The following is a 25,036-nucleotide window of genomic DNA, read 5'->3' on the forward strand; positions in this document are numbered from 1 at the left end:
GGACGTCCCAAGTACTTTGTGAGCGCAGCTCAGCTCCTAGGGCTTTAAGCATCCTAGCTGTCAATCAATGCTGAGTCGGTCTTGACCACGCCCACTGGCTCTAGCAGGCCACACCCTCGGAGAAACCGAAACACTCGTTGCTTTTCATTTTCATTTGTTTGTCTTCAGATTCATTTTTTTCCACTGCATTATTCAAATTCATATGAAATATATTCATATAAATTATGTTGTATGTATTTATTCTTTATCAGTGTTTTTTTTTTAATTTTTGGATTTGAAATTTGTTATCACTAATATTCATAACAGTTTGCATTTGAAAGCAATAATACTTTGTGTGTTGAAAATGATAAAACTTTACCTTAAACGCCATTAGCTTGATGCTAATATACAATGGGATGTGCCACAGACAGGCTAACGAATAGCATCAGTGTCAGTGTTTGTGTTTGTGCAACAGATATTTGAATACAAACAGTTGGAGGACCCCATGTAGACTGACAACATAACAATCCTCACACATATACTTTTTATCCTCTGCAACAAATATTTTTTACTGCATTATGTACTCTCAATTCAGAGATCTTCATTGTGGCGCAGAATTATTTGCAATAGGCCACTACATCCACGACAAAATAAAACGTCACCCAATTACGCCTCCTATTGGCTTACGTAAAGTCACGTGACCAAACCCCCTTTACGACAGCTGTTTTTGACTTTACAACGCGTCACCTGTCAACCAGCCAATAATGGAGCTCGTAGTTCCCAACTAAGTTAGTTCTTAGTGGGGTTTAACTTGGCCTCAAAACATTCTTTAGCGCGATTGTAACTTGATATCAAGGTTGTGGAGTTTGGAATTAAAGTCGCTGTGAGGAGGGGGATTTTTTTTTTTTTTTAGGGGGCGGGGGGGTTGCCACATCGCTGGAACACAAAGTGTGGAAAATGCGCATCATGCTCCTCGTTGCGCTGCAAGTTCTCAGCGCCGTACTGGTGACGGCTTTGCCTCCGCGATGTGACACTGAAATTCAAGGTAATGTTTGCATTGCTTTATAGTTATCATTTTGTTTTTGTTTGCCAATTTGAACCGTATTCCTCTAATTCCATGACGCGTGCAAACTGCGTCAAAACGCACCGTCGTTGCGTTCCTCCTCGAACCTTCCAGTCGACTTTTACAACTTTTTTCAGAATCAAAACGTTACTCCCGGTCCAATAAATAAGTCGATATTGGACCGAGGATCCATATTTCCTAACCAGGACTGTGTGTCATATTCGGTATTATCCATTTTGTTGACATTTTCCTTATTCCAGGTCCACAGCCCCGATAAAAAAAAAGTTGAAATATAACTTGGAGTTTAAGTTCAATGCTAACATAAACTGTTAATTATAATTACAAAAAAAATGCAACAACAAGGGGATTTTTTGCAAGGGCAAACCTTTTCAAGGATTTTTTTTTTTTTTTTTACAATCAACATGAAGCACAACTTCATTCTAAAACAATTGCCAAGATGTTGATTTGACAAGAAAACTTGTAATCACTGTCTGCATGTCTTCCAGGTCACTGCAAGCCAATCCTGGAAGAAAAACGTGAGTTTTAAACTCTTTCAAGGAGGAGCTTTCAAGACTTATAGCATTTCCCAACAATAAGTCACAGTGTAGGAATGTGAGCCTGTGTCGCATGTGTCACATTTTTAGATGATCCACAGATGCATGGAATGTTCACATTCGAATTTTTTAACAGCACTACGCTTATCAAAACACTCCATTGATTTTTTTTTTTCTGTTTTGTAATACATCTGTTGGAATATATAATTGGGATGATGGACCAGCTTTTTTAGCTAATCTTTGATTTCAAATTGAAAGCGACGCAAGTCGCCACCTACAGGGATCTGTTAGTCATTACAGTGCTTTAAAAAGCTGACGTTCGCTTGTCGTCACGTTACAGTCCATTTGATTTTGCATTTCAGCAAAATGCGAGGACATTCGGCTGTCGTATTGTGACGACATGGGGTACACGCAAACGCGCTTCCCCAACACCCTGGGCCACAGCAGTTGGGAGGAGGCGGAAAAGGGCGTGGAGTATCTCCTCATGAGCGTGCTGGAATCGCTGCTGGGCAACGAGTGCCACCAGGAGGCACGCATGCTGGGCTGCTCCGTTCTGGCGCCACGCTGCGAGGGCGACAAGGTGCTCAAGCCGTGCCGGTGGGTCTGCGAGGCGGCGCGCAAACGCTGCGTCCACGCCTTCGAGGCCATTGAGATGGCCTGGCCGTACTTCCTGGACTGCGACCGCTTTTTTGTGGCTGACGAAGAAGGATGCTACGACCCGCTCCACGACCTTAAAAGTGAGCGCTGTCCACACTGCATAGCTAATCTTTTTATTTTTTTATTTTTTTATTTTTTTTTTTATACATAAAATTGCATGCACTCACTTACAGGAAGGCGATAGATGTCACACCCAAAAAACCTCTGTCTGTCTGTCTGTCTGTCTGTCTGTCTGTCTGTCTGTCTGTCTGTCTATCTAATTTATTGATGGAACATTTACTTTTCCATCACCGCTCTGTATTGAATTTGAAATACTAAATGACATCATCGCCGTCATCCTCCTTGCCAATATTTTACTGTCATGTAGTTAATCAATTGGCAAAGAAATGCAAATACCAAAAAAAGTCTTCCTTGACGTCTTGTTTTTGGAAATGTTTCCTTGGCATGTCTGAGTTCCTGTTTCACATTCGAATGTGACTCAACTAATTGGAAACCAAGCGAGTAACAAAAAACGTCTGCTAAACTCAGGGAAAGTTCATTTCTTTGCAGTTACGGAATGCTCCCATCTGGCATGCACACGCCTGGCTCCAAGAAAATCTGAACCGAAGGCCAGATTTCCCCAGCCTCCTTTTCTTGTCCTCCGTCTGTTTTCATTGGACTCTCGTTTACATTTTCATTCCGATCTTGTTTTGCTGTCACGTGACACGAGCTCAGCGTCAAGAAACTATTTATTTATCATTCCTCTTTCAGTCTGCGTTTGAAAGTGGTGTAAACAAGTTGAGAAACGTTCAGCAATATCAGAAAAAAAAGTTGGAATATTAAAGAGAAAATACATTTTGATTGCTGGATGCTACTTTTTAAACTTGGACTCATTCTTTTTTTTCTGGCAGCGCAATCGGACGTCGATGACGACTACATGTTCCTGGACGTACCCCCGGTGGAGCCGGCTCTGAAAATCAAATTTGCGTATCACTCTAACGCTCAGCTCAACAGCATTTTGAAAAGAACGGAGCAGGAATGTTCCGACATCGCCAGAACTTACAGTATCGGCCGCAGTGCCGAGGGCAAGGAGCTACTGGTCATCGAGTTCTCCGACAGCCCCGGACAACACGAGTTGCGTAAGTGCAAAACGTCCAATCAGAATCCATTTGTGGTGTCTGGAAATGTGAAGATGTTACACATGTACTTATGTATTATTTTACTATCTTTCTTCTCACTAAATTCAAAGCTTTAGCTGATCTTGGTAAGCATTCTTGAAATAACTTTATACTTGTGCCAGACAGTTCGGCACCAGGATTGTTTAAGTTCTAGCCTGTAAAAGTCACACAGTTGTAAACATTTGTCATTTATAGGCAGGAGTGCACATACGAACAATTTTGAAATGAGCACCAGAGATTGTGGTTTGGTGCTCACAACTTTGCAAAATTTCTGCAAGTAGACACTTTTGTTTATTTGTTAAAAAATAGCTGGCAGCAAATGTTGGGCAGGCTCACCATTTTGGTTTTGTCTGACACAAAATAAAACCTCAAAGAAAATCACTTGTCATATGCTGGTCCTGAGCAATTTTTATTTTTTATTTTTTTTGCGCAGTGGAGCCGGAAATGAAGTTTGTTGCCAACATGCACGGGGACGAAGTGGTGGGTCGCCAGTTGCTGGTGTACCTGGCGCAGTACCTGTGCTCTGAGTACCGTCTGGGCAACGAGCGTGTGCGCACGCTGGTCAACACCACACGAATCCACATCTTCCCTTCCATGAACCCTGACGGTTTCGAGATGGCGTTTTCCGGCCAGCAGGACAGGAACAGCGGCACCGATGACGACGACGAAAGAATGGTCAGTACTGTTAAGAGAATAACTGTGAGCACCGGCGGAGCTAGGACTTTTTTCCTTAGGAGGGATGTAGGGCGGACCAAAGGATTTCTGAGGGGGTTCACAAAAAAACTACAAATCCCTAAGAACTCCTCGGGCGGATGGGTGAAAATATGGGAAATAATTGAGAAAATACCTGGCACCTCGGTGGAGGCGGGTCCAAGCATATTTCAGGGGGGGGGCAGTGCCCCTGTGGCCCCCCCCTTCTCGCTCCACCAGGGGTTGTAACTTCCATTGCATTTATTGCGAAAGAACTGTTTTTAAGCACTTATTTCAGTACTAATTATTTTGTGTACAATAGATTGTTATTTGAATACAGTTTTTTATTTTCCAAAATGAAGCAAGTCAATGTTCAAAACTGTGCATCATGTTACATTGGCTTACAAAATGTAATAATACGTTTTACTCGTTTTCGATTAATACCTGGGCACAACTGTATTTTCATGTTGGTCATTTTGGTAGCCTGTCAAAGATTTGCAAATCACAACTCTGTAGTTTGTATTTTGTGTGTATCTTCCAGGGTCGCACCTATAGTCCATCCAACGTGGGCCGGAACAATGCCCAGAACATCGACCTGAACAAAAACTTCCCCGATTTGACTTCCATCGTTTACAGCCACCGCCGGCAGCAAAAGGGCTACCGCACTGACCACATCCCAATCCCTGACTATTACTGGTTTGGCAAGGTACGGCGTGACCTACGATCCATGCGGCATGTGTACCTGACTCACATGGACTCAACCAGTTCCCTTTCTTGCTTGGGACCGTGACGCGAGCAAGGTGGCGCCAGAAACGTACGCTGTGATGAAATGGATCCGCTCCATCCCGTTTGTCCTCTCGGCTAACTTCCATGGCGGCGACTTGGTGGTGTCCTACCCGTATGATCGTTCCAAGCACCCACTGGATCTTAATCTGTTTTCCCCCACGCCGGATGACAAGGTCAATTTTTTTTTTCTTTCTGCATTGGTCTGGTATTTTATCATCCCATTTCTAAACATTTTGCAAGTGTTTACATTTTTCAATTGTGATTCTAAGAAATCACAATTCTAGTATCATACAAGTTTGTATTCCTTTTTTGCTTTGGGCATAAGGCAAATGAATATTTTTTTCAGGTATTTAAGTTTCTGTCCAGAAGCTACACCAGCACGCATGAAAGCATGTACACTGGGAACAATCGCTGTGGCTCGGCTCACTCCCATAGTCACAGAGGAACGGTGAATGGAGCGCAGTGGGCCAGCAACGCAGGAGGTGATGCAGTGCTGGATATCGCCACTAGAGGAAGCCAAATGACCAACGTTGTCCCACCGAGTCTCTGGTTAACAATGCAGTTTTTTTGTCAGGCATGCAAGATTTCAACTACCTCCACACCAACTGCTTCGAGGTGACCATCGAGTTGGGCTGTGAGAAGTTCCCGCCCGAGGAGAATTTGTTTATCAGCTGGCATGAAAACCAGGAGCCATTTTTGTCATTTATTGAAGCAGTAAGCAAACTTGGCCTTTCTGCTTTTCTTCTTTGGTTGCCTTCAAAAAAAAAATATATATACAATCCTCCTTAGGTCCATCGTGGTATTAAAGGCATCGTAAAAGACGTGGAGGGAAACGGAATCAAAGGTGCGAGGGTGTCTGTTCGCGGGATACGCCATGACATCCTCACAGGTAATTTGAGTTCTCCTGCTTGTGTTTTTAGCATCATTGTATGCAACGATCGAAAGGTTAGAGAGTTATGTCGTGGCTAGTCAACTTTTTGTTGATCAATTTTCTCAAGAAGTCTAAAAAAAAAAAATCCACACCCCTTTTCCTTCTTAAATAGCTGAAAATGGAGAATACTGGCGCCTCTTGAGTCCGGGCATTCACATCGTGTCGGCGTCCGCGCCCGGTTACGCTCGAGCGGCCAAGAAAATTCACCTTCCTCCCATGATGCACTCTGCCGGACGGGTGGACTTCATCCTGGAGAAGGCGGATCTGGAGCCCGCCCAGCTGGAAGAGGAGGCGGCGGCGGTCGCCGCTTACCAACGCTTCGACCCCAACAACCAGTATGAACGCTACACCCAGATGGCGGAAGTGAGCCAAGACAACACCGAGAGAGTGGAGAAGCCCTGGTGGTGGAACTACTTTGCCCAGCCGGGGTCACCCTCTCCCAACTGGCTGCTCTTGGGCCACTAGCTCACGTTTTCATGCTTAATGCTTTGCTCTTCTGTATTGCCCGATAACATTTGTGCACCTTATTTCACCATTCATCTACTTGTACAGTCAACTCAACCTCCATTTATTGCATTTCCTTGTGACCAGTGTTTTATTTTGTAGTTTTACCCGACCTACATGCTTTAAATGCATTGAACCCTTTTAAAACTCAGCTAAACTTATTAAAACACATTTTTTAAAGTATCCCCAGGGCCTCACTCGCTCACTGTCAAGAAAATTTAGTATAGTATTGTGAGTATAGCATTGTTAGAAGGAAAATGAAAATAATGACTCTAGCTCACACAGTTCTTTAAAATAATATTCAAAACATGCTTGCTTCAAGCTGTGTATTAGTCACATAAAAAAAGAGAACCAAACATTATTTTCTTCAACCAAACCATATTTCATCTAATGAAAGTCTGTCTTCATGCTAATGTATAAAATGAAATGCCGCCAATGGGAGATAAGCATCAATTATGGGTGTCAAACTCATTTTTTTTGAGTGGGGCGTTTTGGCATCAAAATGTTCTTGCATCTGATTTGATAAATGAATAAAAATAAAACAAATCATGAACCGCAATACAGTGGTCAAAGTGTACCACTCTTGCTGTTCATTTTGTAAAAAACAAAACAAAAAACAAAAACGTGACCCTGAGTCCACAATTGTGTATTTGATTTGATAATATAAATCATTCCTGTTCCATGATTTCCAAGGAGGATTCATTTCGTTGACTGCAACATAATGACATCACTTTTGTCAGTGTTGAGTGTAACTCGAAGCAACACTGTTGTTTTCCATCCAGGACCACAACATGATTTATGGCTTGTGGTCACACTGTCCTGTCAATTACATGTCATGACTAACACATAAGAGGTAGCCAAATTGAGAAAGCAACGTAAATAATGCTGATAAACGACGAGCTTTGAAGCCTTCACATTTTTAATGTAGTATTGTTTCTGACAACAACGTGCAAAAGAGGCCTAAATCACAGAGCTAAGATTCAAATTGTTCTGGCCTTCGCTCTTAATGCCTTTTTTCGCCATTTTTGTTAGGGCAAAGAGAGCTTGGTAATAATACAAGGTTAAATAAAGGTTATTGTACGTCATTACAAAGTGTAGTATTCAATTACGATTGGGTCATACCAAAAGGATTGAGGGGACGGGGCGAAAAAGAATTGTCAGGTAATTCCCATCTGCGTTATGTAAGCTATCGCACCACCCCTTTGCAGCCGTCGTAATGGTTTATGCTAGTATCTTGAGGCGGCAAATTTGGTGAGTACCACGTAGTTTGTAATTCTGAGTGTTTAATGTCTATAAAACAAAACTTCGATATCCTTTCGTGAGTTACGTTCTCTAAAACCCAACAAGACAATGTGCCAGATAAGTATGAATTATATGAGGCTAGTTTTAGTGCGTATGAACATATAAACCATGTTAGCTTGTGCTATCGAGTTCCATTGCAATGAGCGAGGCCTTCGTCTTTGAGTGCCCCTCGTGACGTTCCTGAGCAATTCATTCAAGTATTTTTTAAAAGTTCTTTTTCCGGGACCAGATAATTCGCCAGCGTTATTCTGCTGTGAATTTTGTGAAAACTCACCACCTACCGTTAAATTGTCGTGAATTGGGATCGAACTGTCGAGAGAGCGATAATCAACGCTTTGTTTGCCATATTTGAATTTTTCTGAAATTGCCATATAAATGCCATATTTGAATTTTTCTGAATATTTATTTATTTTATTATATATTTGTGAATATTTCTTCAGGGCATGTTTTCACACTTTTTGTTGCTTTATGTTTGTCTGAAAAGGGTCAAATAAAGAGCACCTGTTGTGTGTTCTCACTTGTATAAATGTGAAAACATTTGGGATGGAAACAGTGGAATGATTTCACCGTGTTTGTTATTAATTGAAGACCAAAATGAAGACAGTTGGAAAAAAGTGCAAGAGCGCTCAGATATCCGACATTCAGGCATTTAGTCGAGGCTAACATGAAAGTGGAAGAGACACAACATGTGACCCCTGCCTGATTTTTGAATAACACCCGCAGCCACCGGGAGCCTTGTCTGTGCCCATCTCATCTAGAGGCCAACCACACTGAAAGCGACACTGCAAACAGGCCAAAAACGTCGTGCGCTTCCTTCCCCCGCTTATATTTCTTTTGTGTTTTTTTCCAGACACGAGCGACAATGAAGGGCGTCACACGACTGCTGTCTTCGGAGCAGAAGCGAAGATGTTGAAGGTAAGTGTCAACATTCCAGTCAGTGACGTTGTATGAAATTTACGCCTCTATTAGGTCATTATGAAAAAATACTGTAGCAGTGTTATGAGGAAAAAAGTACTTGGTAGTATAAAAGAACATGGCAGTTCGCCGCTTGGAGCGACTATGAGTCGGCAGCAGCTGGCCGAAATGTGGCAGCGAGTGTCGGGCCGAATCAGCGCACGCTTCTCATGGGTTCCTTCGGCCGAGACCCGCGGCCTCTAGTTTTTCCTGCTCCCTTTTCTCAAAAGCAGCTGCACTTATGAAGGTGACAACCTTGAGCACCAGCTAATCACCTCGGGGGGGAAAAAGGAACAACTAAACACCCAACATTGTGTAGCCTGGAGAAAAAAGCTTGTGCTGTAATGATATAATAGCAATAATCGTATACACCCAAACACTCACACCACTATTGTTATTCTTTGTTCGTTTTTCACTGTAGATTTTAGCCTTTGTGTCGTAGTCAGCTTTTAGGATGTCGTCTTGTCAATTTTACAAACCTCACTTTGGCTAATCAGCTATCGAAATAAGACAAAATATGTATTCCACTGCAGTTGTGAGTATATTCAGCATGTGTAAGAAAACCTCAAATGAGGCAAAACAAATTCAAAGTAATTTACAAATTCAAAGAAAAACATGATTTTTTTTTTTATTCAATTAATCCATAATTGTCAGATTAATCAATCATTAAAATAATAGTTTTAGCAAGTCAATATATCCGAGTGCATCGTAGCTGGGAGCGGTTTCCGCAATAGACAGCGTGTGGGCTCTCGACAAGAACGAGGCAGAAACAAACACCTTTGCGCTTGCTAATACGGGCTATTAGGTAATGGTTTCCTCTTCTTGTCATCATCCATCATAATTACACTGCCCTTTCTTCACCTTGCTCCCATTTGTGGTGTTGAGATCAAACAGTTGTGCTAACGGAGCGGAGCTAATATGTCACATATGTTGCTTTAGCGGTAGCGGCTTCTGCCTGGGGCTAAAACGCAAAGACAGGCTTTGCCAAACTTTTTCAGCTTAACACCAAAACTTGGTGCAGTCTGAATAATGTAATGAATAATATATCTTCGAGTTTATCATATCATTCTTACAGTGCGTCGTTCTGGTAGTGTTTGTTTTATTCTTACCCAAAAGTGTCAATACAATCACTTTGAGTTGGGCAAAGTCAGACTTTGTGCCTCCTGGTCACATGTTCGTCAGTCGATAAGCTTCCATTAAGAGCGGCTTGGCTGTCAAAGCAACCTGTGACCCCCCCTCTCCTCTCGCCCCGTTGGAGCCCAACTGGCCTGTGATGTCCGTATCAATATGAATTCCAGCCTCCTTTACAATTCCCACTGTCCATTAGTGTCAAGTATCAGTTTCCTCTCATGTGCTATCGATTCCCGTATGTGTTCTGGTCTTAAAAACACCTCACGAGCGCTTCTGGAGTCTCTTTATAGAGTCAGCGGACGTCAATTGTGTCGTATTCGAAGTCGTATGAAGTGATTCCGGTGATTCTGCCCTCGTTTCTTTCTCTAGCACCTCAGGTGTTCATAATTTTTTTTTTCCGGAAATGTTCGAGCTCTAAATAGCAACTCAGGGTAAAATCCATACTGTGCAAGCTTTTATTGGTGAAACTTAAAAAAATAAAAATGTCTCAAGCCGTTCCTGATTAACTTGCTGTTGACTAATATGATTGAACATGACAAACAAACAAAATGAAAACCTTCACAAGGTGGCACTGTAAGCCTCAGCTCACGCCCAGGCACTCGCACGCAGGCTAACCTGACTCCAGCTGCTGATGTCACTTACGAGGCCACGCCCCATCAAGGCTCACACCTAACACATGGCATCTGCCGTGCATTTCTTTACTTTCTCATTTGTTTTGTTGATATGTTAATCTCTGCTATTTTCCTTTAAAAAAAAAAAAAAAGATCACTTTATTATAACATTAGCTAAATGTAAAGTTGCACGTTACTGGAATAAAAGTGTTATATTATTGGGGTGTAATTTTATGATGCCTGTCACATATTTAGCTACTTAGGAGGTCCTTTGGGATGAGCATGGTTAACCTTTGGCCTCAGTCATGTCGCCGCCACACGCGCCTTTCATCTGATACACCCGGGTTGTAATCCCTCAGCCCCCATTCAATTTAAAGAGAGCCTCTGTCACTGCAGACCGCAACGTCCACCACAGCCCACTGATCAATAAGTGCCCTGAAAGCCTCTGAGGAAGGCCGCCGTCCCCTCAGGTTGTGATCCCCTTTCGTCTCCTAATGAATGGGCTCTTGTTTAGGATGTAAAGTGCCGTGTCACTCAGGCCCTCGGAGCGCATGCAAACGAGCGCCTTCTCGTGTCTCTTCAAAATAAGAGTATAGATTCTGTTGTACCAAGTGTTAATAAGAACACCCTGAAAAAAACCCTGAAATTCTCAATGCAAATGTTGCACTATATCATACTTATAAAAATAGTTAATGTATTACAAGAAAAAAGTTGGAATAGTGCTTTGGAATCAAATTGTTGCGTTCTAAAATTGAATTGAACTGATTTGAAACGGAAATAACAGAGAAAACTAGAATTGGCAATTTCTGGAGAAATTGCGTGTGAAGGCGAAGGCACTTCACACTATTGTGGGACTCGAAATGATGATTAAATGACATAAAAATGTTAAATTAATGATGATGATGAAAATAATTATTAAAGTGATGTGTTAAAATTGAATGAAAAAAAAATATTGGTCAAGCCGGATTCGAACTCGCACGGAACAGCGCTCGTGCTCCAAATTCCAGTCTCTTCTTACTGAGCTAAACAGCGGCTTAGTGTTGCTGCGGTGGAATGATGATATTAAACAAGAAATAAAAACGGTAAATGCCGTTAAAACGGTAAAATGATGTTTTTAACTTAAAATTAAATGAATAACTAAATGAATGAATGGAAAATAAATAAATAAAAAATAAAAGAGTTAAATAAACGAGTTAAGGAAAGAAATCATGAAAAAAGTTGTCAGATGTCAAAATTTGAACTCACTCCTGAACGTCGCTCGTGTCTAATGCGCCATTAAGAATGAATGGGGGATTTTAAGGCACAAATTTGCTAATTATGCAAAAACGGTAAATGTTATGAACAAATAAAATACTAGCAATCATGCCGTGAATTTTTGGAACGTGTGAAAGTTGGAATGGGGTGAATCGGTTAAAGCATGTGGGAGTAGTTAGGTGTCAAAAAAGTGGGAGGAATAAATTGTTTAATAATAATAATAAGACTAGAATTGGCAATTTCTGGAGAAATTGCGTGTGAAGGCGAAGGCACTTCACACTATTGTGGGACTCGAAATGATGATTAAATGAAATAAAAATGGTAAATTAATGATGATTAAATAAAATAAAAATAATAAATTAATGATGATGAAAATAATTATTAAAATGTGTTAAAATTGAATGAATGAAAAATTAATGAATAAAAAAATTATCGCCAACCGGGATCGAACTCCCTCGCGGAAGTGGCTCGTGTTCCAAACGCCATTGTATTCTTACTGAGCTAAACAGCGGCTTAGTGTTGCTGTGGTGGAATGATGATATTAAACAAGAAATCGGTAAAAACGGTAAAATGATGTTTTTAACTTAAAATTAAATGAATAACTAAATGAATGATGAAAATAATTATTAAAATGTGTTAAAATTGAATGAATGAAAAATTAATGAATAAAAAAATTATGGCCAAGCGGGACTCGAACTCGCTCGCGGACGTGGCTCGTGTTCAATGGACCATTGTCTTCTTACTGAGCTAAACAGCGACTTAGTGTTGCTGCGGTGGAATGATGATATTAAACAAGAAATAAAAACGGTAAAATGATGTTTTTAACTTAAAATTAAATGAATAACTAAATGAATGAACGGAAAATAAATAAATAAAAAATAAAAGAGTTAAATAAACGAGTTAAGGAAAGAAATCGTGAAAAAAGTTGTCAGATGTCAAAATTTGAACTCACTCCTGAACGTCGCTCGTGTCTAATGCGCCATTAAGAATGAATGGGGGATTTTAAGGCACAAATTTGCTAATTATGCAAAAACAGTAAATGTTATGAACAAATAAAATACTAGCAGTCATGCCGTGAATTTTTGGAACGTGTGAAAGTTGGAATGGAGTGAATCGGTTAAAGCATGTGGGAGTAGTTAGGTGTCAAAAAAGTGGGAGGAATAAAGTAGGATAATAATAAGAAGAAGAAAAACTAGAATTGGCAATTTCTGGAGAAATTGCGTGTGAAGGCGAAGGCACTTCACACTATTGTGGGACTCGAAATGATGATTAAATGACATAAAAATGGTAAATTGATGATTAAATAAAATAAAAATGGCACGGCATTGATGATGATGATGAAAATAATTATTAAAATGTGTTAAAATTGAATGAATGAAAAATTAAAGAATAAAAAAATTATCGCCAACCGGGATCGAACTCCCTCGTGGCTCGTGTTCCAAACGCCATTGTATTCTTACTGAGCTAAACAGCGACTTAGTGTTGGTGCGGTGAAATGATGGTATTAAACAAGAAATAGAAATGGTGAATGCCGTTAAAACGGTAAAATGATGTTTTTAACTTAAAATTAAATGAATAACTAAATGAATGAATGAAATATAAATAAATAAAAAATAAAAGAGTTAAATAAATGAGTTAAGGAAAGAAATCATGAAAAAAGTTGTCAGATGACAAAATTCGAACTTGAACGTCGCTCGTGTCTAATGCGCCATTAAGAATGAATGGGGGATTTTAAGGCACAAATTTGCTAATTATGCAAAAACGGTAAATGTTATGAACAAATAAAATACTAGCAGTCATGCCGTGAATTTTTGGAACGTGTGAAAGTTGGAATGGAGTGAATCGGTTAAAGCATGTGGGAGTAGTTAGGTGTCAAAAAAGTGGGAGGAATAAAGTAGGATAATAATAAGAAGAAGAAAAATAAAGTAGAATAACAATAGTGTGAAGGCCTTCGCCTTCACACTAATAATAAGAAGAAGAAAAATAAAGTAGAATAACAATAGTGTGAAGGCCTTCGCCTTCACACTAATAAGAAGAAGAAAAATAAAGTAGAATAACAATAGTGTGAAGGCCTTCGCCTTCACACTAATAAAGTAGAATAACAATAGTGTGAAGGCCTTCGCCTTCACACTAATAATAATAAGAAGAAAAATAAAGTAGAATAACAATAGTGTGAAGGCCTTCGCCTTCACACTAATAAGAAGAAAAATAAAGTAGAATAACAATAGTGTGAAGGCCTTCGCCTTCACACTAACTAGAATTGGCAATTTCTGGAGAAATTGCGTGTGAAGGCGAAGGCACTTCACACTATTGTGGGACTCGAAATGATGATTAAATGAAATAAAAATGGTAAATTAATGATGATTAAATAAAATAAAAATAATAAATTAATGATGATGAAAATAATTATTAAAATGTTTAAAATTGAATGAATGAAAAATTAATGAATAAAAAAATTATCGCCAACCGGGATCGAACTCCCTCGCGGAAGTGGCTCGTACTCCAAACGCCATTGTATTCTTACTGAGCTAAACAGCGGCTAAGTGTTGCTGTGGTGGAATGATGATATTAAACAAGAAATCGGTAAAAACGGTAAAATGATGTTTTTAACTTAAAATTAAATGAATAACTAAATGAATGATGAAAATAATTATTAAAATGTGTTAAAATTGAATGAATGAAAAATTAATGAATAAAAAAATTATGGCCAAGCGGGACTCGAACTCGCTCGCGGACGTGGCTCGTGTTCAATGGACCATTGTCTTCTTACTGAGCTAAACAGCGACTTAGTGTTGCTGCGGTGGAATGATGATATTAAACAAGAAATAAAAACGGTAAAATGATGTTTTTAACTTAAAATTAAATGAATAACTAAATGAATGAACGGAAAATAAATAAATAAAAAATAAAAGAGTTAAATAAACGAGTTAAGGAAAGAAATCGTGAAAAAAGTTGTCAGATGTCAAAATTTGAACTCACTCCTGAACGTCGCTCGTTTCTAATGCGCCATTAAGAATGAATGGGGGATTTTAAGGCACAAATTTGCTAATTATGCAAAAACGGTAAATGTTATGAACAAATAAAATACTAGCAGTCATGCCGTGAATTTTTGGAACGTGTGAAAGTTGGAATGGAGTGAATCGGTTAAAGCATGTGGGAGTAGTTAGGTGTCAAAAAAGTGGGAGGAATAAAGTAGGATAATAATAAGAAGAAGAAAAATAAAGTAGAACTAGAATTGGCAATTTCTGGAGAAATTGCGTGTGAAGGCGAAGGCACTTCACACTATTGTGGGACTCGAAATGATGATTAAATGACATATAATTGGTAAATTGATGATTAAATAAAATAAAAATGTTAAATTAATGATGATGATGAAAATAATTATTAAAGTGATGTGTTAAAATTGAATGAATGAAAAAAAAATATTGGTCAAGCCGGATTCGAACTCGCACGGGAACAGCGCTCGTGCTCCAAATTCCAGTCTCTTCTTACTGAGCTAAACAGCGGCTTAGTGTTGCTGTGGTGGAATGATGATATTAAACGAGAAATAAAAATGGTACATGCCGTTAAAACGGTAAAATGATGTTTTTAACTTAAAATTAAATGAAAAACTAAATGAATGATGAAAATAATTATTAAAATGTGTTAAAATTGAATGAATGAAAAATTAATGAATAAAAAAATTATGGCCAACCGGGACTCGAACTCACTCGCGGACGTGGCTCGTGTTCTTAGGATCATTGTCTTCTTACTGAGCTAAACAGCGGCTTGGTGTTACTGCGGTGGAATGATGATATTAAACAAGAAATAAAAACGGTAAATGCCGTTAAAACGGTAAAATGATGTTTTTAACTTAAAATTAAATGAATAACTAAATGAATGAATGGAAAATAAATAAATAAAAAATAAAAGAGTTAAATAAACGAGTTAAGGAAAGAAATCATGAAAAAAGTTGTCAGATGTCAAAATTCGAACTAGGAACGTCGCTCGTGTCTAATGCGCCATTAAGAATGAATGGGGGATTTTAAGGCACAAATTTGCTAATTATGCAAAAACGGTAAATGTTATGAACAAATGAAATACTAGCAGTCATGCCGTGAATTTTTGGAACGTGTGAAAGTTGGAATGGAGTGAATCGGTTAAAGCATGTGGGAGTAGTTAAGTGTCAAAAAAGTGGGAGGAATAAAGTAGGATAATAATAAGAAGAAAAATAAAGTAGAATAACAATAGTGTGAAGGCCTTCGCCTTCACACTAATCATAATATTACAAGAATGAATCCGGGACGTTACAAGAGTTTGGAACTTTCGAAATGACCTGAATTTAAACATGAATTACAAGGTAAAAGTTGTAATTTTAGAAAAATTAAGCCTTAAAATGAAAGCAAAAAAAGAACAACCACAAACTTAAAATTATGAGAATGAAATTGTAACACAACACTAAGAACGTGAGTAAAGTGAAGCGGATACTTTCCAACCTCTCATTGACGCCAATTTTTGTCAGCCATTAGCAATAAGGGTTGCATTATCACTTGCATGTAATGCCGAATTGAAAGCATGCGACGCTCCAACGGAACCTGACGTGCTGACAGCCGTAAGGGGATGGAAAGGGTAGGCGTAGGTTGGAATGAATATGTACCCTGACTGAAAATCAAACTTTGTTGTCGCCGTGGGCTGCGGCTCAATTGCACGTACGAAACATAGATGTGCATATGGTGTCCAGAATTTGGGGAGCCTCCTTGATCAGAATGTATTGGATTTGTCTTCACCTCTGACAGATGGCTCTGGGCGGGGATTGGGACGTGGGGGGTTGGACGCAAAAATGTGTCAAAAGCGTCCGACAGCACAAGCGTCTGAAAGTCTGGAGAGCGGCTAAAACCCCCTTCGGCGTCATCTCCAAGCCAAGCGCAGTCACCTTTTTAACAATACTAATAATATGACGCAATAACCTTCGTCCCGTTAGTCGATTTGCTTGGATTTCCAAAGCTAGATGAGTCAAAACCCTCCAGGGTGAAAGCTTTATTTTGACCTGTGACTGACAATTTTAAAACTGTAAAAAAAAAAATCGCAATCACAGAGGTGCCTTGAGATCTCATGTTTGCACTCACAACAAGTCAAAGGAAAAAAATGTCCGCTCGTATCTTGAAAAGCAGTCGAGCGACTGCAGCTTTACAATCGAATACAAACATATTCCTTGTTTCAAATGTGAACAAAATCACCCCCAAAATGCATGCCATGCATTCAAATGTAGAAAAAAAAAAACGCATTTGGTGCAAAACATTCTTAACAATGAATCGCGTTGTTTTGTAACTCAACAATTATTAGACGATTTATCGTGTCATCGATTCTTAAGCGGCAAAGTTTTACAAACCGATTGTGAAGGCTCATTGTGATTTGACCACCTGCACCTAACTGATTGTAAAATTATTTTTTTGTAGAATTTTTTTCCACCGCTCCATGTGCGACTTTTAGCGACAGGTGGAACAATTCAATGTTCCTCCACTAGATGGCAGAATGTACAGTTTTCATTTGCACATTCACGGGAGAATAATGGCCAAAAATGTCTGCCACATTTTACCATAAGTTTGCGAGTACAAAGAAACAAGATTGTCATTATATCGTAGTAATCCTGTTTGTTCGGTACTTTAAAACATCAAAATGACAGACCTCTTGAAATGTTTGTTGACATGCCCACAAAAATCAATTTTCCAAAGACATTCTGCCTCTTGACTTTGTGATATTTAGAATATTGTGTTTTATAAAACATTCTCTGCCAACATGCGTTGACAAGAACTCAAATGTTTTTCAATTTTGCTTCGTCCTAGTGGAGATTGACTCTGCGTTTTTCGCGGTGCGGATTTTCTCATCTATCTGAATCGAAAAGTCCGAAACATTTGGCCGCGTTGGAGAAGTAGATGGTGTTGGGATAGAAGACTGGGAAGGCCGTCGGAAGCAGATGTCCGCCGAGTAGACAGTCACTCTCTTTGTAAAAGTTGCGCACCGGCACGCAGCCCGGCCCGTCGTCGTCCGCCGACAGCTGCCTCTTGAGCTTATTGCGTCGGTTTTGGAACCAGATCTTCACCTGCGTTTCTGTGAGCTGGAGCGTGCTGGCCAAGCCCGCCCGCTCGGAGCTGCTCAGGTAGCGCTTCATGTCGAACGTGGCCTCCAGCTGGAAGATCTGCCTCTTGGAAAAGATGGTGCGCGTCTTCTTCTTGCTGGAGCCGGCGCCAGCTGCGGCGGGCCGTGCTTCCGACGTGTTGCTGAGGGCTGCGGATCAATAGGACAACGTTGAGTGTTACTCAACAGTCCAAAAATGGAAATTTTGTGATTTGTTTTTAAATCAAACACAAAAAATTAAACGTGTCTTTGCTCGTGCTCGTTAAGTGACAGATTAAATCATTAAATCAAATCCATCCCTTGTTAGGCCCTTTTTAATATTCATAGTTGTTCATAGTTGTTTTATCAGCCTAAAGTTCAATTATGCAAAAAAGGTAATTTCAAGAGGGTTGTGTCAGATTTAAAAATATCAATTACGTTCAGTTTTTTGAGACTCAAATAGCTTTTGAGTGTTTCTAATAATTGATGTGTTTATATTATAAAGATGTATCAGATTGTTTTAATTTTGTCCTGTTTTAACGAAATTGCCCGGTTTGAATGAATAAATAATCCCCCCTAAATAATTTTTTTTAAATAAGATACTTAGACTGTGTTTGCTATACGTCTTTGTGCACTCACTACTAATGATCATTTTGTTATTTTATTTATCAAATGTTCATGAACTTCAGATTTCCTTTTCTGTAGAAAGGAACAAAGTATTTTCACTTTGCTTTTTTCAACAATTCTGAAAATAAGAATTTCAGGTTGTAAATGTTGCATTTGTTTCCCCACATGATACGTTTTTAAATATGAATCTTCCAGTGACCATCAAAATCATCTTTACTTGTATATTGTCTGCCTCATATATTATTTTAGGATTTTATCTATGTAATTGACACTTGCATTATGGGTATTTATTGTCACATTTGTTTCTTATTTGTAACTAGAACTCAACGTGAAATGAAACACTGGTGAAAGTCATTCAAGAAACCAAAAAGAATGGAGGCTCTTAACTGCCCCATGTGCAGAAGCGCGCTCGAGGAACCAAGTCTAAGTAAGTTTTTTTTTTTTTTTTTTTTTTAAACAAATTATGTGAAGCAGCTCATTTTGATGAATCAATCAAAAATTTAAATAATTCTGATAATACACATTAAAACAAAAATTCTTATAATTATTATTATTCGTAGTAGCAGCAGGAGTGTTCAGGCCTGAGAATGGAGGACAATCCTTCTGAAATTGTTCTTTATTACTAAATTGCCTTTATGGTCGCCTTAATATTCACTATAACAATATGAATAATAATAATAAAACTAACAGTGGTATGATTAGCTTTGTTAATCTTATTAGTATTAGTTTTAGTGCTTGAATGTAGAACGGCTTTGTTCATTTTGCAAAATGGCCTTTTATAGTGGGATTATTATTATTATTTTTATTATTATTATTAGCAGTGTTGTCAGTATTAGTGGTGTTCTAGTAGTCATGCTAGTAAAGGATGACAACCCTATTTTGTTTTTTAACTTTGCTCTGCTTAGGGGCCATCTTAAATTATTTTCATTGATGCTTCTGTCAATTCAAAGCAAAAGTGAATGCAATAAGTTTGTAAGCCAGGTCGCTCACCTGTTTCCCGGGATCCACCCTCGCACCGCCTCGGGGTGTCCCACACCTCATCATAGGCGTCCTTTACATGCCCGTCTTGCCGGGAATCATCCGTCCCCGGCCTCAAGTTGAGAATATTGTCGATGGTGAAGTTAAGAGAAGGGCTCCGACCGTCGCCGTTCCCCTTGCTCATATTCCTCGCCGTGTCCCGATGTAAATCCAGTTCAGACGAGGGGCGCGCGTTGGCGCCAGCCGCATGGCTACAGAGCGCACTCGGAAGTTGCCTGCCGTTTCTCGCACGACCCCAAAATGCTGCTGCGTTTTCATAGGGTCAGCTTGTGGGCAGGGCTTCAGGACGGCTGCCATGTTGAAACACTTTACAGTACAGTGGATACGAAGGGAGTTTGGGGCGCACCGCAATTTGAAAATTCCTCTGCTCACCACAGCGTTTGCCTCCCCCCCCCCCCCCCACACACACACACACACACACACTCATTCGTTGATTAAAAATAAATAAATAAATAAATAAATAAATAAATAAATAAATAAAAAGAAAATCAGTTGAATAGCTAATAATGCTGAATTAGTGTTTTCCAACCTTTGCTGAGCCAAGGCAGACATTTTACACTGCAAAAATGTCACCAGTTGTTTACGGTCAAATACAACTCATGATTATCTTTTCTGGTCTCGTCAAGTGTATGTGTTGTCCTTACGGAAACGTGGCATTTTGATATTAAGCTGCTCTGTGACCCAGTTTTAAAAAATGATCCCTTTTGGTATTCCAAAATGCCAGCTCGGTGTGAATGAAATGTAAAAAAATGCTAAAATCCTTAATGGAAACAAAGTGACAGTGTGAAGCAAGCACACTGGGCCTCTTGCAGATTTGGAAAACTGCGAGCAGGTGAGAACAGGCACAAGAAAATACTTTACTTACTTAAAGTTTGTTTGAACAACTTTGTATAATTTAATCTTTAAGTATGTTCAAAGCGTGTGGCAGCAAAAAAACCCCAAAAGTTTTAATGTTCATGTTTGGTGTTGATATCCCAAACTGTGGTGCATCAGCGCCCTCTGAAGGATATGCAATATCAGAACTGTCATGTCAATACGAGTAATTAAAATACATGACTTCCTTTTATGACTGTGTTTTTATGAGCCAGTGTTGTTTGAAATTATTTTGATGTACTGCACTGTATTAGGTAGACACTGTATTCGCTTATTAAAAGGGTATTTCGGTACAGCACTCCATGGAGGATATAATTCCATATTATTGTAATATGTATTTATTACTGGTATGGTGGCCTTTGAAAAATCTGTAGCTTTTTTTCGTTTAGGTGTAGAATCTAGTATTTAATTATCCAGTAATAAAAATGTATGCTTATAATATTTCTTTAAACCCAACTCTAAATTGAAGTGACCACCTACGTGCACTTTTCATCAGGACCACTTGAGGTCAGTGTGCATGCATTCTATGTACAGCTGTCCATCATGACGATGACAGACAGCAGGCAAGGTTTCATTATGCTCTCATTATGCAAATGAGTGTTCACGCATGATAACAGTTTGTGTGAAAGGGTGTCGTCTGTATTAACATTCATTAGAGCAAAATAAGGTTGAAAAGAAACTGGCATAACCATTATGTTATGCTGGTTTAAGGTAATCAACTTTGTCTAATCAAAGTGTATATGGGGTTTTATTTCAAGACCTTTGTTATCAGGAAACATTGAAAACCTTGCATTTGGTTTGTACTAAAAAAAGGTTTTATCATCCGTTTTAAACCCTATTCCTCCCCCAGGGTTCCTCTGTCTCTCAAATGTCATGTAAGATAAAGATTTAATAGGTTGGGGATCAAACAAATGGACACAACGGACCATAATTCAAAAGTTGGATTCTTGAAATTTTCATGCTACGCTCCCTGCTGGTTTGACCTTTTGACAATTTTATTCTGTGAAATGGTGACAATTTCTCATTCTAACTACACAAGTCAGACCACAAGGCCGCTGACACAGAGTTAGTGTGATTTCATTAATTTTTGCGGAACTCAATACAAATGCCGCCTTCAGGGCCATTTTGCCTTACCCGCTGCAATGAATCACTGTGAATAAACTCGAGTTTACGAGGCAGCAATATGTGTGTTCCGTTCATGACTGGCGTGACAAAAGCTTGACAGACGTACGTAATGGGAAAGAGATGGCGGGAGACGTTTGCATTGTTCAGCAACTGACAGCTCATTCCCAAATGGTTACGTTTTATTTATTTATTTTTTTACATTTCGGTCGTCATCATCATGCTTTACGCCGATATGTGGAAGAAATGAGACAAGCTGAATTGTAATGCACACAATGCAGACCATATCGCAATTCCTTGGAACATCGGATTTAATTTCACTTTCAAATGAGTCCCTAATAATAAGACTTGCTGCGGTTATGCTTCTGAAAAAAAAAAACCAAAAAACGCTGCAAATTGATTTGAAGTTCGACTCAACATTATTTTTGTAATATTGCCTTGTAGCAAGCAATGCTATGATGCAATGACATCATCATTTGTAACCGCAAAGTTTTTGTGCACATTGAATTAATTAACATTTTGAATGGCACACGTATAGTACTGCCAATATACCAACACGGAGATTGTGCCCAGATACCGAAAGCTGCGGATGCCTTGAGGCCGCAACAACATATCCTCAAATGAAATGGATGCTGGCAGAAAAAAGATTTTAATCCAATTAGATTTATTCATAGCAGGAATTAGAAATGGACAGAATGCCAAAAATTAGTCCATCAATCGATTCATTGCATCTGAAGCATCTGAGGCGACTGGGACACGCTTCTTGGCTGCGATCAGAAGAAGCGCTGTGGAGTCAACAAGGTTGCTGTCTAAAAAAGGACAAGGGAACCTTGTGTGTTTTTTTTCTTATGATCTCAAAAAGAGACTGCTTGAAGTTGTGTTCAGGCAGGATTAGATTGACGGAATATGAGCAGAATTTGAATTGGTCGGGCTGCGATCACACAAGAGTCCATGAGCAAGTCTGTTGCTGAGGAAGATCAGGAACTGTGACTTGAAACTCCAAACTTATGAGATGTCAGGTCGCCTGCCTGAAGTTGCAGTTGAAGATGGTGTAGATGGCTGGGTTGGGGAGCAGAACTTGAAGAGGGGGTCTGGGAATGATGTGGACTGGACTTGAAACGGAAACCCAAGATTTTAGGTTTTGCCTCACAAAAATATACTTTTCCCACAAACTGCCTGAGACACTCTGGAAGGCCTGTCTGAAGTTACAGTTGAAATGGTATAGATGGGCCATAAGGAGCAGAACTTGAAGACTGGGTCTGGGAAGAATTGGAACCCAGGACTTCAACTGGAAACATAAGCGTTCAGGTTGCCACCCTAAAAGGACTTTTTCCACGACTTGCACAAGATCCTGTGGAAGGCACGCCTGAAGTCACGGTTAAAGATGGTGTATATAGCCGGGTTGAGGGAGCTGTTACAGTACCCGATCCAGAAGAAGAACTTAAAGAGTGGATCTGGAATCTTGCAAGAGTCTCTGCACACGCCGTAAAGACTGTAGCTGAAGAAGAACGGGAACCAGCACACGACAAACACCCCCATGACCACAGCGAGGACAAAAGTGAACCTCTTCTCCCGGGCTTGGGAGAGCTTCTTCAGCGCAATGGAGCTCCTCCGTTTCCTCCTGGAGGCAAAAAGGTCCATGGCTTTGTTGCTGACTCTAGAGTCGCACGCAGCCTCTTTGGTTAAGGAGCTCGTCTTGGGGTTCCCTCGAGGGCATTCTGGTTGCCTCCTCCCGCCTTTCCCCTCTGATGATGAACTGTCGTCCAGGTCGGCTTCCTCCGTGTGTTGCCCCTGAGTGGCTGTCCGGTGACTTGGGGTGGGCGGACACTGGAAGTGCCCGTTCTCTGTTTGAATGACCCCGCTGTCCGGCCGCTTCTTCTCCGACATGCTCCTGGTTCTGGTTTTGGCCACCTGGTAAATCCTGACATAGACCAGGATCATGATGAGGCAAGGGGCGAAGAAGGAAGCTACGCTGGAGGAAATGATATACCAACTGTCGTCATTGAGCTCACACTGGGGCTGAGCGCTTCTCTCCTTGTTCCTCTCCATAGACAACAACGGCGGAGAGGAAATCAAGGCAGATATGAGCCACACAATTAAGATGATGCACTTAACCCGCTTTGGAGTCCGCTTTAAATTATACTGAACCGCTTGGGTGACAGACCAGTAGCGATCCAGGCTTATCGCGCACAAATGCACGATGGAGGACGTGCAAAAAAGAACGTCCAACGCCAAATAGATCCCGCACCAAACTTTGCCAAAATACCAGTAGCCCATGAGTTCATTGGCGAGACTAAACGGCATCACCAGAGTGGCCACCAGGATGTCGGCCGTGGCCAGGGAGACCAGGAACAGGTTCTGAGGAGCTTTGAGCGCCCGGCTTGTCAGCACGGCGATCACCACCAGCACATTGCCCACCACAGTGAACAAGATGAGGAAACTTACGAGGGCGGCGATGCTGGCGACGGCCGCCGATGAGTAGCCCTCGGACGTGTTTAGCTGGATGACCGTGTCCAGTCCAGTGCTGTTGAGACAATCCATCCCGGCGTCATATTAATAATAACAATAGTAAAAAAAAAAAAAAAAAAAAGTCCTGCTATGATCTGTGCGCACCGAAAGGCAAAACATGCAGTGTGATGTGCGCGCGGTGCGGGCGCTCCCTCCCTCCCTCCCTCCCCCGTCTCTTCTCGCATCCCAGTGATGCTTGGTGTACCGCCCCTCCCCTCATCTCCTTGACTCTCCTCTTGTCTACTGACAATCTTGAACAATTGATTATTGATCCTTACTCATTTAAATGGCTTATGCTGCAAGATCATTGTGCCGGACAAACACAATCAAAATAAATAAAGTACCTGGATCACCTATTTCCTTGAGCCGTGGTTCCTAAACTGTGGCTCGGGGTCTTTTTTTGGGTCTGTTTTCTTCAGTGACAATTTTATTCTCATGTTCTCATATTTTATTCTCATACATTTGTACAAGTACAGCATAATTCAAGATTCAAGAAGAATTTATTCGCCATGTTTGAGCGTGCCAAATAAGGAATTTGACTTCGTTACATCACAGTCTCTGTTCAACATGTAGGTGACTAACAACACTCAGGACATGTGAAAATGACAAATGACAATATTCTCAGCCATCCCCTGATCTTAAACTCCCATGAGGGCAAAGAAAAACTCAAATCTCCGACTAGGGGAAGTGAGAAATCTTGAGAAGAGACCACAGATGGGAGGGTTCCTCTTCCAGGAGGACCAGGCTGCAATGGATGCAGAGAAGACACAGTACAAACAGTGTAGACAATCCAAAAAGGTGTGGAGAGCAGGATGTTATTGCACAGCAATGACTCTGAGACTCTAAGAGTGGTGTGAGTTCATCAGAGCAACAGCCTGTTTCAATTGAAACAATGTTTTAATAGTTTTCTTATTTTATTGCCCCTTTTGTAACAATCAGATTTTTCGTGAGTGTAAAATCAACTTCAAGACTGAAACGCGAATGGTATCACTTTAAAAAAAACCTGGCAAATGACTCCCTGGTGCCCGTTGCTATCGTCATCGTTTCCCGAAGTCCATTCTGCCGTCTGGTGGTGGTTTTCCTGGACCTCAGTGGAGCCCAGCGCATTGATTCTGTCGCCTTCTTCAATCCATTATCACAATAGCGAGGAAGCTTGCGGTCATTCCGTTCTGCATTTGATAAGCGGCTCGGAAAACAGCCAT

At 40.3% G+C, this 25,036-nt stretch overlaps 3 protein-coding genes and 1 long non-coding RNA gene across 4 annotated transcripts in view; 2 read left to right on the top strand and 2 right to left on the bottom strand.

The window, feature by feature from the left end:
- Nucleotides 1-904: 904 nt before the first annotated feature.
- LOC147060220 (carboxypeptidase Z-like) lies at nucleotides 905-7,323 on the top strand. The gene is made up of 11 exons (XM_085906119.1): nucleotides 905-1,024; nucleotides 1,549-1,578; nucleotides 1,959-2,333; nucleotides 3,144-3,371; nucleotides 3,844-4,085; nucleotides 4,642-4,806; nucleotides 4,901-5,059; nucleotides 5,233-5,368; nucleotides 5,461-5,600; nucleotides 5,676-5,775; nucleotides 5,930-7,323. Exons 1-11 carry the CDS (start codon nucleotides 937-939, stop codon nucleotides 6,280-6,282), a joined length of 2,016 nt encoding a protein of 671 aa, XP_085762245.1. The 5' UTR covers nucleotides 905-936; the 3' UTR covers nucleotides 6,283-7,323.
- A 158-nt stretch (nucleotides 7,324-7,481) lies between these two features.
- Nucleotides 7,482-25,036, top strand: part of LOC147060221 (uncharacterized) — a 64,258-nt gene continuing 46,703 nt past the window's right edge. The window contains exons 1-3 of the long non-coding RNA XR_015065479.1: nucleotides 7,482-7,572; nucleotides 8,474-8,538; nucleotides 18,614-18,720. This is a non-coding gene — a long non-coding RNA (uncharacterized LOC147060221). The remainder of the gene's footprint in view (nucleotides 7,573-8,473; nucleotides 8,539-18,613; nucleotides 18,721-25,036) is intronic.
- LOC147060222 (homeobox protein HMX1-like) lies at nucleotides 17,434-19,455 on the bottom strand. Its single transcript, XM_085905633.1, has 2 exons — nucleotides 19,284-19,455; nucleotides 17,434-17,837 (listed from the first exon to the last, which is right to left on the bottom strand). Exons 1-2 carry the CDS (start codon nucleotides 19,453-19,455, stop codon nucleotides 17,434-17,436), a joined length of 576 nt encoding a protein of 191 aa, XP_085761759.1.
- Nucleotides 22,644-23,954, bottom strand: LOC147060223 (alpha-2 adrenergic receptor-like). The gene has a single exon (XM_085905631.1). The coding sequence runs from the start codon at nucleotides 23,865-23,867 to the stop codon at nucleotides 22,644-22,646; it is 1,224 nt and encodes a 407-aa protein (XP_085761757.1). The 5' UTR covers nucleotides 23,868-23,954.

This window comes from Syngnathus leptorhynchus, chromosome 2 (genome assembly GCF_054491065.1).
Source record: "Syngnathus leptorhynchus isolate UIUO chromosome 2, UIUO_Slep, whole genome shotgun sequence".
Taxonomy (NCBI): Eukaryota; Metazoa; Chordata; class Actinopteri; order Syngnathiformes; family Syngnathidae; genus Syngnathus; species Syngnathus leptorhynchus.

What these genes read in the sequence shown, in the direction of transcription:
- LOC147060223 (XM_085905631.1), bottom strand. Translation starts at nt 23,867, where the DNA reads ATGGATTGTCTCAACAGCACTGGACTGGACACGGTCATCCAGCTAAAC.
- LOC147060222 (XM_085905633.1), bottom strand. Translation starts at nt 19,455, where the DNA reads ATGAGCAAGGGGAACGGCGACGGTCGGAGCCCTTCTCTTAACTTCACC. An exon ending in GGGTGGATCCCGGGAAACAG is followed by an intron (nt 17,838 to 19,283) that starts GTGAGCGACCTG and finishes ATTGATCCGCAG; the next exon opens with CCCTCAGCAACACGTCGGAA.
- LOC147060220 (XM_085906119.1), top strand. Translation starts at nt 937, where the DNA reads ATGCGCATCATGCTCCTCGTTGCGCTGCAAGTTCTCAGCGCCGTACTG. An exon ending in ACTATTACTGGTTTGGCAAG is followed by an intron (nt 4,807 to 4,900) that starts GTACGGCGTGAC and finishes GACGCGAGCAAG; the next exon opens with GTGGCGCCAGAAACGTACGC. An exon ending in ACGCCATGACATCCTCACAG is followed by an intron (nt 5,776 to 5,929) that starts GTAATTTGAGTT and finishes CTTCTTAAATAG; the next exon opens with CTGAAAATGGAGAATACTGG.